Source organism: Asparagus officinalis, chromosome 1, assembly GCF_001876935.1.
Source record: "Asparagus officinalis chromosome 1, Aspof.V1, whole genome shotgun sequence".
NCBI lineage: Eukaryota > Viridiplantae > Streptophyta > Magnoliopsida > Asparagales > Asparagaceae > Asparagus > Asparagus officinalis.
The window spans coordinates 5,993,157-6,014,871 of NC_033794.1; the positions used below are offsets into that span (position 1 = coordinate 5,993,157).

Below are 21,715 nucleotides of genomic sequence, written 5' to 3' on the forward strand. Positions count from 1 at the left end.
ACAGCTTGTACGAAATACAGACTTTCATCGCCGGCGGCTTAGTCAGGAAGACAGCTTCGGAAGAATTTTTCTTGATCAGCTTCGTCTGAGTACAAACGATCTCGGGCCGTAATGATTTTACTTGGAATATTAACCCTTTGAAGGAGTTATTTATGTGGTAGGCTGAGTTCGGCCATCAGGAACGCAATGTTTAAATCATGCGTCGCTGTTTGAAGAACGTGAGGGGTCAGTTTGGGGAGTTGAAAGGACCCCCCCCCCTTTTATTTGAAACAGCGAGATCCACGTTTCAGTAAGATTTTACCTAAAATCCCGCTTGATTTTGACAGCTACGCTGTTTATAATGGCCATTGAGGTCAAATCAGAAAGTGCGTTCGACTTTTCCACCTTTTCTCGATTTCTTAAACAGAGCTCGCTGTTCATCTTGCTCGGGCGTTCACGGAGAAAAGGATCCATCCTTAAAAATACCTCACCTCATCTCGTCTTCCCTGCCCAGTGCCATGGGACTCAAAGAAGAAAACTAACTTCTAAGCCGAAGGTTCGCCGAAGCTTCAGGGGTGTTCCTTCGCATAAGATCTCCGGGGATGATCAGGGTTCTTCCCGCCTTCGTCGCTGGTTTCTTCAACTAATGGTAAGATTGAACCATTGGGAGGGGGTTTAATAGATCTCCTGTCTCTGATCCTTGATTGACGATCTACATTTAAGCTCAAAAGATAATTCTGGGCTGGTAATCAATTCCAATAAAACGTATGGCTAGTTCCATCGTTCATAAAATTTCAACGCAGGTTTAGACCCTGCGTTTAAAATCTTGGAGGTAGGTTGAGACCCCGCGTTCAAGACTCCGAACGCAGGTCTAAATCTTACGTTCAAGATTTTAGATGTGGGTTGAGACTCTGCATTTAATGATCTGGACGCAGGTCTAAACCTGGACTTCTTTTGACTAGCTTTTCCATTTGCAGTATGCTACTCCAACGAGTCTCTTTCCTTCAACTACTACTTTGGTCATGCGGGAGGTGCGGTGAAAAATACAGTCTTCAGTTTTGCCTTCGAGTATCCAATATTCCAGGACACCCACAAAGAGCGGGCGAAACTCATCACTCAAGCTTTTCCCGAGACTCTCAGGTCTTTGGTTACGGATGACAAATTTGAAACCGCGGAGCGTGAGATTTTAAAGAAGCCATCATTCCTCTTCAGAGATTCTATAAAAATGGATCCCAAGCGGATGTCTGGGGGGAATTACAAATGGCTGAAGGTCGTCAACAACCGTCGTCTCTTCCTTCCCAATTTGGAGCGGATGTGGCCGATCTCTTATTATCAGTGCGCTTCTATCCCGCGGTCGATGAATTGGGAACTCGTTCAGGACCAAGGCGGTGTTGCTACGGGGCACATCAAATACAGTTCTCTTCGCATCCCCAGCGGAGTCACCATCTTTTGTTTGGTGGAAAATTTGCAAATAAGAAATTGAATGAAAGAACTGTATTTGATTTTTATTCTTTCTAACTGTTTAGAAGAAGAATGCTTACAAATCTCTCAACTCTCAATTACAATTGGATTTCTGATTACAAAAGATAAAGTTGTTTGAACCGAAAATAATTCAGTTAATAAGCCAAATATCGACGGTTTAGAGTTCCTCCGTCTGTTGATTTCCCAGACTGTGTAAGGAGTCAATCCTCCTTTTTTGTGATTCTGGAAGATTTGATCGAAAGATCTTCTCCAAAATCCAATCTCGCCTGAAAGATCCCCTCAACAAAAATCCGCCCTTGATCTCCTTATCAAAAATCCGATCCTTAACTCTGTTGAGTTTGTTGCTATTTATAGGGGGATTAGGGGTGTAACTGCCCCCATAATCCGCGCCTAAATGGGGGTTTAGTTACCCCATTAGTCGGGTGTAACAACCCACTAAAGCCACTCCTCAAATCGTGGGTGAAGAACAGCTTCGAAGTTGTTACGATCACGTTTGAATGAGTCAGAACCTTGACCTGCGTTCTGGCGGTGATTGAGCTCGGTTTTCGAAACTGCCTGGATCGTGTTTGAATAAGTCAGAACTTTGACATGCGTTCTGGCGTAGATTTTGGGTTTGAACGCAGCTTCTGGAGGTGCGTTCTACAGCGACATTGAGCTGTGTTCCTTGATGTTTGAAGATGCGTTTGGCAGCGATATAGAGCTGCGTTCGAGCTGTGCTTGGCAGCGATATAGAGCTACGTTCGAGCTGTGCTTGGCAGCGATATGGAGCTGCGTTCGACGACGCTGATGAGCTGCGTTCGAGCAGCGGTTGATGAGTTGCGTTCGAGTTTCTCTGTCTTTATATATGGATGACACCAATGACCAGTAGAGAAGGTTCTATTCAGGCTATTTGTAACAATTGAGGCATATCAATAACGCTCTATCAACTGCAGGTCATGATCTCCACTGAGTGTGCCAAATATCATTACACTGCTCATCAGCATCTCTAATGGTTACTAATATAATATTAGTCATGTTGTTGTCACAACCATCAAGATCAATCATCTCACATAAGAAGCTGCGTAAGTGATTGAATCGGTGTAGTGTCTTGACGGTGGTGTGCGGGGAGGACTTTCATGTCTTGGTTTAAAGAGATCGTTGATTTGTAATCCCTTTCTGTCAGAGCTTTGCTTTGCTTTAACTCCTTGACATGTGAAAATCTTCGAATTGTAGCCTTCTGGAAGTCGTCAGATTGTAACTTCCATCCTCGGTGTTTGATGGGGACTCAGCTATCTATTGTGATTTTTAGACAGCCTACAGCGAGCTTGTGCAGACGAGGCTGGATCATGCAAGCAAGCTTGGTAGGCGAGGCTGTGCAAGTGAGCTTAGATCTTGAAGCCTTCAGGTGAGCTAAACTCTTTTGCAGGCGGGGTTGCTCTTCAGGCGAGCTCCAGAATATGCTATGAAGAATAGGTCGTAACTTTCAAACCGTAACTCGGAATTGGACGAATTATATATAAAAATCACCTATCTCGACGAGATGGGGCCAACCAAATACCAAAGGGGGTTTACCGTCTCCGTTTCGCCAAATTTCTTACGGTTTGAGAGATATTAACGTTTTCCCCTTTTTTCTCTTTCGGGTGAGTTTTTAGTAGTCTTGTTTTGAACTTTTCTGATAGGGATTAAATATAATTTTTATTGCCTACAGAACCCCCTCTAAAGTTTTTAGACCTGAATCAGGTCATATAGGGTCTGGAACACTCTGGATATGAAGACCTGCAAAATGATAGGCGTCTTCCAATCGAACTTGGCGAGATTGAATTATTCAGTCGCTGCTAACGATCGCCAATTAGGATTTTTAGCAAACCCTTAGCTATCAACGGACTTGATTTATCTTTACCAATTATCACTTGAGTTGGACTAGCCGTGCTCTTGCCTTTAGCATGGTAAGTTGTCGAGAAGTTTCCTTTAGGCTCAATGCTAAAATTTCTCCTCTATCCTTAGCCTTTTGAGGCATTTGGATTAAGCGCGTAGGGAGCAGTTTAACCTTGTATACCAGACGGATGGTAGGAGTAGTTTAGTCTCATGCCCTAGTTGGAGGATAGGAAGCACTTTCACCTCGTGCACCAGTTGGAGGAAAGGAGCGGCAGTTTATACTCGTATACTTGTCGGAATAAAAGGGGCAGTTTCACCTCGTGCACCGGCTAGAGGAAAGGGAGTAGTTTAGCCTCATGCACCGGTTAGAGGAAATGGAGTAGTTTAGTATCGTGCACCGATTGGAGGAAATGAGCGGTTTCAACTCATGCACCGGTTGGAGGTTGCTGAGTTATCCTTAAGAATATTCTCCAGAAACTTCCCATCAACGGTAGGGAACAATTTAGCCTCATACACCAGTTGGAGGTTATCGGGTTATCCTTAATAATATTCTTTAGGAACTTCTCGTCAAATGTAAGGAACAGTTTAGCCTCATATACCAGTTGGAGGTTGTCGGGTTATCCTTAAGAATATTATGGGTAATATCCTCTAGGAACTTCCCGATAAATGTAGGAAACAGTTTATACTCGTATACCTATTGGAGTCGGCTGGGTTATCCTTAAGAATATTATGGGTAATATCCTCTAGGAACTTCCAAACAAAGGTAGAAAACAGTTTATACTCGTATACCTGTTGGAGTCGGTCGGGTTATCCTTAAGAATATTATGGGTAATATCCTCTAGAAACTTCCCGATAAAGGTAGGAAACAGTTTATACTCGTGTACCTGTTAGAGTCGACCGAGTTATCCTTAAGAATATTATGGGTAATATCCTCTAGGAACTTTCCGACAAAGGTAGGAAACAATTTATACTCGTATATCTGTTGGAGTCGACCGAGTTATCCTTAAGAATATTATGGGTAATATCCTCTAGGAACTTCCCGACAAAGGTAGGAAACAGTTTATACACGTATACCTATTAGAGTCGGTCGGGTTATCATTAAGAATATTATGGGTAATATCCTCTAGGAACTTCCCGACAAAGGTAGGAAACAATTTATACTCGTATACCTGTTGGAGTTGGTCGGGTTATCCTTAAGAATATTATGGGTAATATCATGTAGGAACTTCCCGACAAAGGTAGGAAACAATTTATACTCGTATACCTATTAGAGTCGGCCGGGTTATCCTTAAGAATATTATGGGTAATATCCTCTAAGAACTTCCCGACAAAGGTAGGAAACAATTTATACTCATATTACTGTTGGAGTCTAGGAGAAGCTTGTCTTCTCTTGGGGCAAAGATGAACACTGGTTTGTCTTCTCTTAGAGCAAAGACGAACCCTGATTTGTCTTCTCTTGGGACAAAGACGAGCCCAAAATAGCGGTACATCGCATGGTAGGTCACTATTTGGATAAAGGCACATCGCTTGGTAGGCCATTATCAAACAACAACACCTTTTGCGGGAAAGATGATGATGGGGGAATCAAATCGTTCAGGGACGTATGAGTGTGATGATTGATTGTTATAAGAGTTATCATATGATAGGCTACTACCCATCGATTGTTCTAAGGATATTAGAATACTCGAAAAAGATCAGGTCATTCAGGGACGTATGAGTATGACGACTGATCAGACAACATCATTTGCAGGAATGACGATGTCAGCTATCAGAGGTAATTATTAATCTGATAGGAATTGTCACGATTGAAGTGACTTTGTGGACCTACCGCTTCATTGAAGAGAGTCGGTAAGTAGATTTTGGTCAGAGCTGTGATGTTAACATGACATGATTGTTTGTTGCGATTTGAGAAACTTTGTGGCTTACCATCCTATTGGAGAGGATTGATAAGTTAATCTTATCAGAGGTAATAGTTAACATGATAGTGGAAGTTTGTCTCATCGTCCTATTAGAGAGGATCAATGAGGGAAATTTGGAGGAGACTATCAGAGGTAAATAGTTAACTTGGTAGTTTTAAGAGATCCATCGGAAACTCTCTTAAACATACATAAGAAACAATGGGAGTTAAGGGCTTTTTATAGCCTCTTAAACTAGCCAAAACCCCCCAAAAACTCAAAAAAATAAAAACTAGCCGTTATAGGTTGAAAACATGTCATCAGTCGACCAATGAAGTCGATTGTTGATAGTTTTGACAGATTCTGGAATTTTTATGTAGCTGAATTTATAAAATTAATTAAAAATAGTAAATCAACTCCAACAATTATGTAATTTTGAGGTATGTTTCTGGACATATAGATGAACATGCTAGAGAAAGAATTTTTGAAATATCACTTTTCAATTGAGAGAAATAATTATTTGAATACATATATTACAAATTTTAAAACTGGTGAAACACCCGATTTTGTAAAATCAATTCAGCATAGTAAATCAACTCCAAAAATGATAAAATTTTGAGAAATATTTGTAAACATGTAATAGAACATGTTGGAATTTTTTTATCAAATTCCATTTCCCATTTGTGAGATAACATTTATTTTGTAAACCGTTCAAAACATTAAAATCATACTCCCTTTAAAAGCACGAGTTCGGAAAATCTTTTTTAGACAAATATACCCTTTTATAGTTTGAACTACCTTATCTATAATCAAATTCTAATTTTCAATGGTCAATATTACCCTTCACTATTTTGAATATTTTATTTACATCTTAATCTATCCTAATCATAATCATATCTTATCCTAATCCTATGTGAACCATGTTTAGCTTAACAATTTAAAAAAACTAATATTAATAAAATATATAAAACATAAAAATGATATTAGTTTGTTAAGATAAAGAAATTACAAGTAGATAATATATTATAATACATGAAGTATTGCAAAAAAACCATAAAAAGTTTTAAAATTGCAGAAAAGACCCTGAAAAGTTCAAAATTATAAAACTCATCCAAATGTCTCAAAACTTAAAATAAAAAACATGAAATTAAAAAATTAACATCGGTTTGCAAAGAATTTAAAATTTACAGTTAACACCTCAATGTCTCAAAAATTATAGAAACACCCTCAAAAGTTTAAATTACAGACAAGCACATTAAAATTCTAAAATTTTAAAACTTACAAACAACACAGATGAATTCAAGAGATTACCATGATACACCTAAAATTTTTGACATTTAAATTTAAATTTTTTAATTAACACCCTCAATATCTCAAAAATTATAGAAACACATTTAAAAGTTTAAATTATAAAAAGCCACCCTAAAATTCTAAAATTTGTAAATAAAATAAGATGAATTCAAGATATTACCCTTAGACACCTAAAAAATTAAAATTTGCCAAAATTAACCTCAAAATTTTTAAAAAACTCCTTCAAAATTTAAAAATCGTAAAAAAAACTCTAAATTTTCAAAAAAATTAACTAGCACACATCAAATTCGTCGATTGGTAGACCGCTAAAATTTAATATTTTTCAAAATTAATCTATAGTTTTAATAATTGCAAAAGACACCCTCAAAATTTTAGAGTTACAAGAAATATACTAACATTTAAAAAATTACCACCAACACATGAAACATAGAATTTACAACTACCAAACTTAAAAGTAAATTTTTTAAAAACTCTTTCAAAATTTTAAAAATTATAAATCACACCCTCAAAGTTCAAAACCACAAAAATGGGCTAAAATTTTAAAACTTGGCAAAGAAAAGTGTAATTGTTTGGTATTTTTCATATATATATATATATTAAAATTTCTAATTTAGGGATTTACTATCCATTTTCAGCATCTAAGAATAGTCTAAGTTGATACTGGTAAACAAAAACAATAAGAATTGATTAAAAACATCCGGTTAATGGATAAAATTTTTAAAAATATTATAGATTAAAAATTATCGGCACTATATAAATTAAAGTAATTTCATATAATTTTAGTAATAAGTTGGGGTAGCCAAAATACATTCGTAACATTAATTGATAGATGTTTAAATCCATAGAAATGATAAAACACTATAATATTATACCTTAGCATTAATTGATTTTAATTTAGAAACTTTAATCTTTGACGTTAATAATATTTATAGGGTAAAAGAATACAAGGAATTACATATGGAGAAACTATTAGAATATTTAGAGATAACTTTAAAAGAATTGAGTTATTTCCATTGCAAATGGGAAAGTGATGGAAATAAATCTAAAATTCAGAAAACGTCAATGAATCACTTGAATTGGCATTAACATAAGACATATCTATTAATGAAGCACTGAATGAGTTACATTAAAAAATAATTTAATAACTTTATCCTAATCAAAGAAAAAATCTCCATGGAAGACATAAGAAAAATTAGTAAGTATTCATAAATTCCATACTGTGTTCTTCAAATTAAATATTAATATTATAATCTAAGAGAAATTGGTAATGAATAATGCAGGTATTTAGTTTAGATCTTTATGGAAAATGACAGGGATAGAGCAAAGGTAATATTATTAAAATAACAGAAATTCTTATTGGATGCACATCAGAAGAATTCATTTTAGAGGAAAATAAAGAGATAGCTTCTAATTTATTTAAGTAATAAATTAGGAACACAAAGAATTTTATATATATGAGCCTAGGAAAGATAATAGCATAAAAAAATACAAAATTAGCCTGATGTCACAATTAATGTAGATGATGAAGACAATACTCTAGAATTGTCCGAGAAATGATAAATGATAAACCTGAAGAAGGATTGATCTTAACTCAATAAAAAAATAAAATAGAAGAAATAAAAACAATATTTTATGAATATTTTATAGAATAGTTTAATTATTTTGAGTGAAATTAGGAATCTTTAGAAGGGAGTTTCATAAATTTTTTTCAGTACTTTTATATTCTTATATGGATGTTTTTATCATATAAAAATATAGTTAGCATTAATCTTTAATTTATATTTTTTTATGAAGTCTATTAATGATTAGGAATAAACTTCATATTCTCTTTTGCATCGTTTTAACATACTTTAAATCAATCATTTTGTCATATTGGTTTTAAATATTTACCTTCCTTGTATAACACTATTTTAATATTTTTCACTTTACAATGCTATACTTTCTCAAATAAAGCTTAGTTTCATATCGGTAAAAAATAATATAAAAATTCAAATTATTTATAAATTATATTTGTTTTTTGTCAATTCAAATATCAACATGAAAATTTAAATTGGGTGTATCTCATTTAAACAAACATAAAAAATAATCGGGATGTAAGAGTTTAAAGAAAAAAATGAGCACAAACTGTCAAAAATACTTAATCATGGTATTAAATCACGTGCATTGCACGTGTGTAAAAACTAGTCTATTTATATACGTGTTATTAAGTTTTTATGTTTATGTGGCTAAACACATTGTTTATCAAAACAAAAAAATGATAAATATAAAATATATATGTATGTATTTAATAAGTATATTTGTTTTATATTTATATAAACTTGAAAACTATAAAATCAAAACGTGTATGTGTATATGATTGAGCTTAAAGTACCAACACACAAAGTATAAACTTCTAAACTAAATTACACAAGCTTGATTGGTCTTCAATATGCTTGTCTTGGTAAACTTTATGGATAAAGCTTGATCTTGGATCTTGACTTAAAATGTATTACTTCACTCCACTATTCCTTCCATCCTCCAACGGATATGATCGTGAATGCTCGATTCCATCCAACCTCCAACTTCATTATTTGTCTAGAATACCTAATAAGAAAATACAAATACTAGACAAACAATATTAGGGATTGTTTGTAAAATATCATCAAAACAAAAAAGCCAATAATTTAATTTATTACCATCTAATTATCAATCCCTCCAAGTCTCTAGCGAATGTCAACTCTTATGAATCCTCTTATTATGCACTCTACTCTATTATTCAATCTTCACCATATACTTCTTTCTACACCTAGCCAAAACGGCAAAGATTAAAGAGTAGGTTAGGGTGTATAATTAAAAAAAACATGACTTCTATCTGTATCTCCAAACATTTTCTATGATTTAAAAGTAAGCATCAAGATCGGCCTCAAAATGTTTCTGTAGGAATTGTTAGGAGATTTGGAAATGGAGCCAACGTAAGATGATCAGGAAAAGGATTTAGCAGGAATTATAGCTTCAGGGTTTCTCATAGGGTGATTTCTAGATCCTGAATTATTTTTTGAGTTTCATGATTTAGAGCATGTTCGGCAATCTACTTATTTTAGCTTATAAGTAGGTTTTTTATTACGTATAAGAACTCAAAAATGATATTTGGTAAAATTTAATTATTTAATTATTCTCAACTTAAAAGTAGGGGAAAAAGTTGGGATATACTTATAAAGAGATTCACTTATTGATGGTAAGAGAATATATTAACCTTAAGTTGAGTGTGGAGTGTAAAAGAATTAGTTGTATAATTAATAAGGTGTGAACTAAAATTAGTACAAAGGAAAAAATATCATGCATGTACCTCTTGTGATTCAAGCTTGTATGTTGAACATAATCCTTCTTTTAAAGCCTAGCATTCAATTTATTACAATAAAAGCTATAGATAGGGGAGGAGAGAGGGAGAAACAGCTACATTATATCATCTTTTATAAAAAGTTATAATAATCTATATATGGCATTAAATAAAGTATTTTGTCATGTTGAGTATGCATCCATGTTCTGGAAAAAATAAGAATATACAAAAAAACAATGTTTACAATATTAATAAGCACGTTCTAATAATATTTGCACAAATGTTACTCAAGAAATATGAAAGTTTGAAAGGATTGAAAATCCAGTAAAAAGACCATTAAGAAAGATTAAGAATTAGATGGAAAAAAATAAATCAAAGCTTAGATTAAACCAAGTTGTGAGAGGAATTAAATTAAATGAAATTTAGAATGGTTATATAATGATTGTACTAAATAATCAATTGCTAAACATTAGAAACTTCTTTCAAGTACTTAGAAATTAATTTTATTTTTTGTTCCTAATCAATTTATAATTTTTAGCTACTATGGGTATACATAATGATGAAGCAAGAATATACATTAATCTAACTAAAATTCTACTCATGCTCAGCCCAAAAATCAACAACAATGAACCAGTTAATTGATTATCCATCTTAATTGACATAGATTCACTAGAATGATACTACTCATTTTACTAATTTGCATAGAATTATATGTAAAAACACTTAAAAACTTATTTATCGTGGTTAAATAGAAATCTTTATTGTTTTTTCGAGTTACTTTATCATTTTCTCATCCGCATAATAGATGCAAAATATAAAATAAGTGTGTGCACGTGCGAAGCACGTGCACAATACTAGTTAATAAAAATATATCTAGAATGTCAAACTAATAAATTCTTTGGTATTCGATAAAAACTTTATTGTTGGTTCACAAAAGTAACTATAGTGACGTATCTAGAATAATTTTCTTAGGGGGTTAGACAACAAGTATACATTTGTGTAGTGGCTATATGAGTAGGGACTGGATGCAATTTCTTTAAAATTATGAGGGCAATTGCAATTTTAAAAGGGCTTCAAAATAGAATTTTAGAAGTGTTAAGGGTGTAACTACCCCATAACAATCAATGTAGATCCACCATGCACTGGTGGGTTAGAAGTCTCATTTAATTACGTAAAATTCCAATCAAAGTAGATTTGGCCACATCTAATGTATATTATTGAAAGGACAATTTTTATTAAAAACCGCTTTTAAAAAAGTATTAGCACAATTGATCATTTTACATAATAATTGGCAAAATAGTTTTTTCACCACAATATTAAGGCTAGCCGAAAACAAATCGATTTGTAAAAAAATTACCTTTAAAATACACGAGGCTAGTAGTCTCATGTAATTAGTAATCATTAATTACAACATAAACCATCGTCCCTAAATCTCCTCCCCCCCCCAAAAAAAAAAAAAAAAACCAAGCCCCCCCCCCCCCCCAAAAAAAAAAAAAAAAAACCAAGCCCTCATCCTGATCGATCCCCCAACGCTAGCTTGGCAGAACTCGAACAACCCCTCGAAGACTAGGCAGTCATCATTGACGTTGAACCTCTTCAGCATCTTAAAATCATTGTTATTGTAGTCGGCGTCGGCAATGAAGGCATTAAAGGGGAGGGAAGAGGTGGAGACGGATGATAGGAAGTCAACACAGTCATCGGAGTGGAAGTGGCAGATGTCTATAGAGAAGGAGATGAAAGGGCAGGAGATCTGGAGGAGGTGATGGAGGGAGTAGTGGTGTCATAACTAGTGGAGGAGGGAGAAAATGAAGTAGAGAGAGGAAGCCACTAATAGAGGACTATTAGTCCCGTTTAAATTATAACAATCAGACTAATCTTAGTTACATATCAATAATTACACGATATTAGTAGCCCGCGTATTTCAAAAATAATAATCTTATAAAACTGACCTCTTATTAGCTAGACCTGATGGCATGGTAAAAAAGAGGTTAATTTACTTATTAACCAGACACGTGATGAGACCTGTCAACCCTTGTTAGACCCTAATGTCACTAGGGAAAAACCCTGGGGAAAACCCTGGGGGGGGGGGGGAATAGGGTTTATGCTACTCTAATCCGATATTAATGCCAATAAAAACTAATTAACACCTAGTAAGTATGATATTCAACAAGTTATATATGCAAGGATAAGTAAACTGAGCAAGGGCAAACAATATAGTGGGTGAAATAAACAAGATGCAATAGGCGATATAAGATGAACACAAAAATAAGTGCGCCAAAGCAAACACAAACAAACAATATGATCACGGAGTTCGGATCTTCCGTCCTACGTCTCCGCTCTCCACTTTCGGGGAGAATCCACTACACTATTAGGTTTTCAACACTCACCCGAATAACGTTTACACCACACAATATCGCTTTTTTAACGCTTACCGATCAACGTTCACAATCACTCACAATGTAACTACACAGCTATCACCTCAAGTGTTGGCCTCTCACGTGTTTCCCTCAAGTGCTCGAAATTACTACCTCTCACTAGGCTTTACTACCGACACTACTCCTCTTGGGACCGACCACATCTCTCACCTCTATACTCCTCTTGGTGTGCTTGTGCAATACAAAGTGAAACTCACAAATTAACGCTCAACAAATTAAATTGTTCTCTAAATAAGATGAGAACTCAATATAGCTCGACTCAATGTTACAAACTTTCACAACCCCAAATTATACTATGTATGCAAATACAATAAGCTCAATAGGTTATGTGTGAACAAAGAGTATAATCAAAATAAATCTAAACTCAAAATAAATTCTAGCTTATGGAAATGAAAATCAAACATATAAATAGCTAGATATGAGTTTAGAAAAACTTTTCTATGATGACAAGAGAGAGAGGGAGATGAGTTGAATGCCCAAACACCAAAGATTATCTCCTCAAGCCCTTGTGAAAATTTCTTCACAAACCAAACTTTTAAACACGCTTTAAAACAAGCTAAACTCTTATAAACTTGTCTTTAAAACTTCAATTAATCGCTTCAGAATGTTAGAGGCCAAAGTGTATATATAGGATCATAAGGCAAAGCTTAAAAACCAAGAAAAACCAAGCAAAAAGACAAAACAACGAAAACTGAAAAATCTGAAAAACTAGCCGTTAGAAGGCTGTCGGTCGACTGATGAACAGTATCAGTCGACTGATAAGCTGACCGTTACAGGCAACTAGCAGCTCATCGGTCGACTAAAGACATCATCAGTCGACTGATAGTTCAACAGTCACAAAAACAAAAAACATTTGTATTTTCCAGGCGATTTCTTCGGCCGACTGATCCCTTGCATCAGTTGATTGATAACACATAATCAACCTGTAATGAATAGTAAAGCTAAAATGTAAACCTTTTTAAAAATAGCAAATAAATTCAGAAAAATGTAAAACTTTAGGAAATAATTGTAGACATGATAATAAATATATTACAAAAAGAATTTTTCAAATTTCATTCCCTATTTGTGAAAACTCATCATTTTTCAAAATAGTCCAAAACATGAAAACGAACAACACTTGTTTTTGTCAAAATGACTAAACCATGTTTTGAAACTTTATACAAGGATATAAACTATTGTTGTTAAAGTCTATAAACCAAAAACATAAAAGTTTTGCGAATACAATAGAATATGAAACAAATGAGATGTGTATAAATAAAACTCGTGTTTCATACCTATAATACCAAAACAACTTATCCACATGTATAAACAAAATTTGGAATTTATTTGTAAAAACTTTGTTTGTGGATAAAACCAAAATGTGTGTGTATATATATATATATATATATATATAAATATATATATATACATAGAAACCAATAAAATGTGTGTGTATATGATATTGAACTTGAAGTATTAAACACAGATAATATAAACCTAAAACTAAATTACCCAAGCTATGAGATCTTCAATATGCTTGACTTGGTGCGGATGAAGCTTGATCTTGAATATGACTTGAATTGCATTGCTTCACTCTGATATTCTGCCAACCTTCATTGGATATGATCGTTAAGGCGCAATCCATCTAACCTCCAACACATTGTTTGCCTAGAATAAATAAGAAAACATAAACACTAGACAAACAATATTAGTTATAAATTGTTTGTTAAAACATCATCAAAACAAAAAGGCCAACAACCCTATCTGGTCGGTTGGGCATATTTCAATTGGATTCACTCTTCACTTTACCACCTTGCTTAACACTGTGATCTCTACCGATAGGCTTTCCTCTATCCCTTTGTTCGGGGATTTGACCCTCACTCGTCTACTCTCCTTGCTTACTTGCGCTTTTGCTTCTAACTCCAGGCTTTCTCTTTGCTACCAAACTTGGGGTTAGCTACACGGAGCATCTCTTTCTTACCCTTCGGGTGGTCACAGGGAAGCACAACAACTACTATGCTGTGAACAGTAAATCGATCCCTTCTTCCGTCTGTTGCAGCCTACAGAAAAATACTATACCGTAAATAGTAAATCAAATCTCCCACTATTTTTTTAAAGTTACTGTTTATGTTACAATATTTTACTTTATCATAAACAACAAATCAAATCAAACGTATAAAAACTTAGATCCTCCTCTAAGCATAAATGAGTAGATATGATTTCTAAATCAAATGTATTAAAGTCATCCTTTAAGTATAGAAGAGTAGATATAATTTCTAATATTAAGCATACAATAATCAAATTAAATATATTAACATTTATGGTGTGTTTGGGAGTTTACTAAGGGAAGGGAAGGAAAGGTAAACAACGGGAAGGGAAGGGAAGGGAAGAAAAGAGAATTGTAATATGTTGTTTGGGAGTCGAGTAAAGTGAATGAAGGTAAAAGGAAGTAAATATATGTAAATTTACATAAATGATTTTATACTAATAAGTTTAACACATCAGCTATTTTATTTGTTTTGATGGGGGTAAGAATGTCATTACACCCATTTATCCTCCTTTAACCTCCTCTACCGCCCAAATCAGGGGGAGAGAAAACTAAGCAATTTTACCCTCCTTTCCCCTTCCTTCCTCCTCTCTATCATCCTTAAAAAAACTCTCAAACAAGGTGCAAGCTACATTTCTCTTCCCCTCCCCCTCTCTATCCTCCATCCAAACAGGACATTAGAGGAAGATAAGTCTAAAATACAACATTTAAAAAAATAGAGGATCGTACTTTGAATTGGTGCACACTACTACAAATGGAATCGAGGAATGACTTGCACAAATATTTCTTTACGGTCTCCATAATAAAAAGGTCTCTTTACTGGATCCGGATCCAAACTTTTATTTCCTATCAGATATCGGATCTCAAACTCCATTTCCACTCCGACCTGTGCCCTTTCCTCTTTCCTTCAACACGCCCCATTGATTAAATCCACACCTCTCCTCGACTTAAAACAGAAAGAAGAAAAAAAAAAAAAAGGAAAAAAATCCGAAAAGAAAACCCAAAGTCTATTGGCGCTGCCCAAAGAAAAAAGCCCCAAACAAGGGGGAGGGGGAAAAAAGAAAAAAAAAGAAAAACCTCCACTCCCTTCTTTCTTCAATCCAAGTTAAGGTAAATTTATTCATCATCGTCCCGATTTTGATCGAAAAAGCAAACAAATTCTCATCTTTTGATCTTCTTCTCTACTGATAGTCTGCTGGTTTACGATTCTAGGGTTTCTGATACGAAGCTGGGGTTTTGTGATGCTTGATTCTTGTCTTGATCCGATAATGAACATCAGATGAAGTTCTAGTTCGTTTCAAGATAATTTGACAGCGAAGTTGCCTGATGAAAGTGAGGGTTAGCCCTCGGAATTGAGTTAATGTTAGTTACTGTTTTTGATTTTTAGATTATTTAGTTGGAGGGAGATGCTTAATTCATTGCGTGGATAAACTAATTTAGACTGAATGTTGGCGCCAGAGAGGGATTTAGAGATGAATTCGAGCATGGATGAGATTAATTTATTAAGGCAGGCCCGGCATCACTTAGTTGTTAGGGGAATTGGAGAAGAAATAGATCTAGAGATTGGGCCTGGTGATGATGACCCTTCGTTTGCTAGTACTCCCCTCGTTAATGTTACGGTACAAGAAACTCCAGCCATCGAAGAGCAAGAGGACCAAAAGCATCTGCTTTTGGCTGCGCACACCCCTATTGAAGACTCACATGACCTTGGGAAGTTGCCTCAAGTGAAGAGGAAGAAGAAGGTGGTGAAGAAGTGGAGGGAAGAGTGGGCCGATACCTATAAGTGGGCTTATGTTGATATGCACGAGGGGACGTCGAGGATCTTCTGTTCAGTTTGTAGGGAATATGGGAGGAAGCATAGGAGGAACCCTTATGGGAATGAGGGGAGTAGGAATATGCAGATGAGTGCTTTGGAAGAACATAATAACAGTTTGCTTCATAAGGAGGCCCTTCGGCTCCAAATGGCATCCTCCAAAGACAAGGGCTTGCCTATGGTCGAGAGGCCCGTCTACATTAAAGGTTAGTAACTTGTTATTTACTCTAAGTTTCTTTATGATGAAATAATTGAGTAATACTTGACTTTGCATTCTATTATTTCCTACATGGTGTAGCACAGGGGTAAGAATACTTATATAAAACCATAGAAGCTCAAAGTTAAATTCATTGTATGAGTGCATTTTAATTCCTGACTACAACTGATATCACAAATAAAGTATGCTTGTAGAATCTCTTTCATATAGTTACAGCTGGTGGTTACATGTAGCACATTCTTTAGACCACTGTTGTGATGCTAGGTTTATTTTATTGATTAATTCAAAACATATATGATTTTCACTGGAGAACAGTTGTCGAGTAGCATAAAAATTTAAGAACTATTGCTCCATACAATAGCTAATTTCGGTCTTTTGACTTTCTTATTAATGCTTGTTAATGATGCATACTGAGCATTGGTTTTGCATGCTATGGTCCATCTGGAATGTTTGCCTTGATTCATCACTGATACTTAATAGCTATGCACAACCAAATTTATTAATATCAACATCTAGATTGCCAATTTCCTGATAGATATCTAACATGGCAGCCCAGTAGCGTAACTACCATTATTTATTCTGGTCTCTGTTAATGCTTCCTGCCAATTGCTTATGGTTTGTGATTGTTTACTATAATTGAATAAGTCGTCTTTTGATCAGTACTAATGTCTCATGTTTCATATGGTAGGATCACAGAGAGTTTAGATTTGTGAGTGCAAAACTGAGCTGTTTCTCAAGGCAATCGTTCATCGAGCTTATAGATCAACCTTGTTAGTTTTTTATTCTATTTTCATGCCATGAACATCCAAGGCACCTTATAACATTGCTCTGCAATATTGAACATATTAGATGAGTGCATCAAGTCACATAATAAGTAAACGTGTAGCTCTCCAAGTATTGTCAAATAGCCTCACATGAGATATACGATAATGGGAACTAGGTATAAAACAATCCCTATGAACTTGAGAGTTAGCTAGCATTTTTGATTGAGGAATCAAGGGAAGTCTCTATGTTTAAAGCATGTTCAGTGGCCATGGATTCATATAATAATTGTATCAATCATTTTCTGAGTGAGGAATCATGGAAAAATAATTCATAGTTTAGTATGCTGAGAATGGAACAATTTCAGGATAAGTGATCTCTTGGAAATTTGACATTATAAACATCCTCTGTATCAATGACAATCCCTTTAGGTAATTAATTTCATCTGATTTGCGTTTTCATGGGATTGCGAATATGTTGTGACATTTGACTATCAGAGATTTGAGTGATTATCTACTCCAATGATGTTGTTGTCACACCAGAGTAGAACTTTATTTTGCTTATTTTAGTAGTACATAGCATAATTGAATCTTCATAATCACAATGTTCTTTTTCGTTTTGGTCCTTTTTATATCCACCTCATATAAGGCCTAAGTTTTTCATCAGGTACATCTGATCTACGCCTACAGAATCTCAATGCATGTACTATTCATAAAACTTGTTAAGAAAACTTGTGATTGATGTTCTCTAATTATATACTTGTAGCTTGCGCAAGTTTGACCATTTATTTGATAAGGTAGCAACATGAATCTTTCTGGTACTCCTCACATGTTTTCTTAAACATAATTTAAGAACATATGGCCTTTCTATTTATTTTTAATATTCTGGTTGCCTTTGATATACTATCCATTGTTGAAATCTACTTTAATTTTACTACAAATATGCAGTAGTTCGAGACTTCCATTTGCCTGAAGGTATCAATGCTTGTCTGTACCTAGTACCTGTGTCATTTTACATTTGTTAATCTTACTCTAACTGATCTATTCCGCTATTAAACCTGATGTTGTTCTGTTTGACTTTGAATGTAGTAAGATTATTGGAGATCAAAGAGTAACAATGTTCTACTAATATGGAACATTTTCATCATTGCTTACTAAATTTCAGTTTATTGTTTTTAACTGTGGCATGCGGCGACATAGCTTTAATGTCAAAAACGGCTGGTTCCATTGTTGAATCTGTGTTAAGAAGAGATCCTCATGAAGTCGAGTATATACAGGCAGTGCAAGAATTTGTTCATTCTTTAGAACCAGTTTTGGTGAAAAACTCTCAGTAAGTTATTTTGAAACACTTGAGCTATCTAACATGGGAAGGTAGTTATCTTTTTTATTTTATCTGGTGACGCAAACCTGAAAACATCAGTTTTCTTGCAATTGTATTTCCAGGTATGCTCACATTTTGGAACGCTTACTAGAACCAGAACGCATGATTGTTTTTAGAGTACCCTGGCTTGACGACAGGGGAGAGACACATGTGAGTCGAGGCTTCCGTGTCCAGTTTAGCCAGGTGTTGGGGCCATGTAGGGGTGGTCTTCGATTTCATCCATCCATGAACTTAAGTGTTGCCAAATTTCTAGCTTTGGAGCAGGTAGTTTTTATATTTGCAATGTGAAAGGATTTCACTGCAGTCTGCATGACTACTTATTTTGTCTGAGTTCGTGCTACTTTGACATATATGTCATTGATAAACAATTTTACAAGACGAAACTGTTTAGCGAAGTAATTATTTTTCTCTAGGCTTTTTACTGAAGTACTGAAACCATGTCATTTTTGTTATTTTAGAATTAAGACTATTGTGATTTACAATGTGTGTGCAACACAGTTAGTAATAAGAATGCTATTGAAAATGATCAATATAAGTTGTTGAAACACTGAACATGTGAAATAGTGAAAGTTTGTTTTGAATTAAAGAAAAAACATATACATGTGAATTTCGCCAGCACTTAGTTTAAGTGACTTTATTGGAATTTATGATTGTGTTTTACATATAATATCTCCCTGGCAATCAAGAGGCACAAATGCCTATTTCAAGAAAACAATCCTTACAATTATGTAGTACAACTAAGTAAAAACAAGTATTGCTAAGATGTTGTAGTATTCTATTGATACAATCATCAGTGTTTAATTAGGTTTGCCCAATTCATCGTACTTTATCTGCTATGTTGGTCCATAGCTGAAACTTCAAGTTTATATTATCTTACCTGATCTGGTGCCTCTATCTGATAGTTTAGTCCATGGCTGAAACATCAAGTTTATATTATCTTACCTGTAAGGTGCCTCTATCTGATACTTTAGTCCATGGCTGAAACATCAAGTTTATATTATCTTACCTGTCTGGTGCCTCTATCTGATACTTTAGTCCATAGCTGAAACATTAAGTTTAAAAAGTAAATTAAATTGCTATACTATGTTCAAGTATGGAACCATAATGGAAACCAGGATACACATAAAAAAAAAAGAATAATAGGTATGCTGGTGGGCAGTGGCGGATCCAGGAATATTTTGGATGATAATCTGAGATCATTGGTCGAAGTCCAGGATCTGCCGGAAGATCTTTCAAGTGCACTACTTTGCTTTGCTTTGCACTAGTTTATAAATTCTCAAGATTGTTTAAAGTTGGAGTAGTTGATGGCTGCTCCATTCATGACTTTCTCTTGCGATATTTATCCATAACTAGAAAAAAATTAAGCAAGTTCACCTATAATTTTTTACTTATTTTAATTACTAAAACTCATGAATTACAAAATTTCCTTTCTACGATGTCTAATTCTATATAGTATGACCCAAATTCTCAAAAGGACAATACATTAATCATAGAATCCCTTTACACTTGGTGTTGTACTTTTACTTGTGCTCATTAATTACAACAAAGAATATGGGTTTGGATTTTAGTATTACTTTTGGGTTTCTATTATTATATTTTTAGTTGGGCTCCCATAACTTTATTGTTGGAAATTTATATGGGTTTGAACTTCCAATGGACTAATTCAAATTTTGTTACTCATTTCTTCAGTGCTCTAGTAAGTTGGGCCAGGTGTGCAATCCTCAAAATACATTTTTTTTTGTTTTTTGTTTTGTTTTTTTTTTTTTTTTTTTTTTTGGGGGGGGGGGTTGCAGATTGTAAACCCAACGAGGGTTCATATGCTAATTTGGAAATTTTAGGGGTGCACCTGCACCCCTAGCCTTGTCTATAAATCTGCCCCTGCTGGCGGGTTCATGTCGATGTAACTGGAGATAACAACATGCATAAGGTGTAACCTTCTTTGTACTTCCTAGGATAAAGCTGAATCTTATTGGAGTTTTTAGGTTGTATAAGCTTATAAGTGTGTGTCCAGGGCAGTAGGTGTTATAACTTATGAGCTGGTCTTTAAGGTTTTACAGTATGATTCTACATTGCTCGTAACACTCTCGGTGAGGTAAGTAGATCCTGTTCACAATCTCCAGGGCAGTAGGTGTTCTAACTTATGAGCTGGTCTTTAAGGTTTTACAGTATGATTCTACATTGCTCGTAACACCCTCGGTGAGGTAAGTAGATCCTGTTCACAATCTTCATTTGACAAAGATTTAAGTCATGGATGAAGGGGTTTAAGTGTTTAACCCCTCTTTAACTGGCAAAAGGGGCTGGGGCATGGGTTTCGGGGGTTAACCAGGTTTTAACTTCCAAATACTAGTGGGGTTTAACCAGATTTTAACTTCCAAACACTAAAAACCAACAGGCATTTAGATAAACCATAAAAGAAGGATTAAGAGGGGTTACTGTTTCAAACCTGGGTGCTCATTGTTCTGTCTCCCTTAATTGGTGAAAATGACACTTCTATTTGTGCGAGAGTTTGTAGAAACAATTCCCAATCATGGTCCTTGCGGATCGGACCATCCGTATAGGATAAAAAAAGAAGCCCCAGATATTTGCTATCTTTCTCTTTGAATGAGATCTCAATTCCTGCTACGGTTTCATTAGCTATCTTACAACTAAAATCCCTCCTTTTTCTGATCCGGTTCCTCCACCACCGCGAACCCCGGTTCGATTCAGGCATGATACGTTTTTTATTTATTGGGAGAACCCAAGTACTCTCTTGTGGATCCATGAAACAACTCTCAGAAATCGTTTTCCCTTTTGGAAACCTTATTCCATGCATATGCACAGAGATTTTTAAGCTTTTTGGTCTTATTAACTTAAACATTGCTATTATTTTGTAACTTTTTAAAGGTATTTGCAAGATTTGTTCTTCTTCTTTAACCATTGCTATTATTTTAACTAATTTAATTCTTGTTGAAATGTCTATGACTATAATTATGGGCAAAGTGGTTTACTTTTTCATGTGAGATATCACCATTACCCTGCACATTACTTTCCTGTAGTCTCTAAAAGAATGCTCTATCACCATATAACCATTGCTGTTATTTTAACTAATTTAATTATAGTGGTAAATGTCAATCATTATGAGCAAGGTGGCCTATGATTTCATGAGAGACATCACCTTTCCTCTGCACATAACTTTCTTGTAGACACTAAAGAATGCTCTATCACCATATAAACTGGGAGGTGCTGCAGGAGGAAGTGATTTCGAT

The 21,715-nt window shown here is 34.8% G+C and overlaps 1 protein-coding gene and 1 long non-coding RNA gene across 2 annotated transcripts in view; both read left to right on the forward strand.

Annotated features, from left to right (window-relative positions):
- The window catches only part of LOC109847197 (NADP-specific glutamate dehydrogenase), a 13,762-nt gene continuing 7,223 nt past the window's right edge, over positions 15,177 to 21,715 (forward strand). The window contains exons 1-5 of the mRNA XM_020416442.1: positions 15,177 to 15,408; positions 15,511 to 16,317; positions 18,290 to 18,419; positions 18,533 to 18,734; positions 21,653 to 21,715. The exon at positions 21,653 to 21,715 is cut by the window's right edge and continues 24 nt beyond it. Coding sequence (XP_020272031.1) covers positions 15,744 to 16,317; positions 18,290 to 18,419; positions 18,533 to 18,734; positions 21,653 to 21,715 — 969 coding nt within the window. The 5' untranslated portion in view covers positions 15,177 to 15,408; positions 15,511 to 15,743. The remainder of the gene's footprint in view (positions 15,409 to 15,510; positions 16,318 to 18,289; positions 18,420 to 18,532; positions 18,735 to 21,652) is intronic.
- Positions 18,742 to 20,938, forward strand: LOC109847204. Its single transcript, XR_002248611.1, has 2 exons — positions 18,742 to 20,489; positions 20,599 to 20,938. It is a non-coding gene; the product is annotated as an uncharacterized LOC109847204 (long non-coding RNA).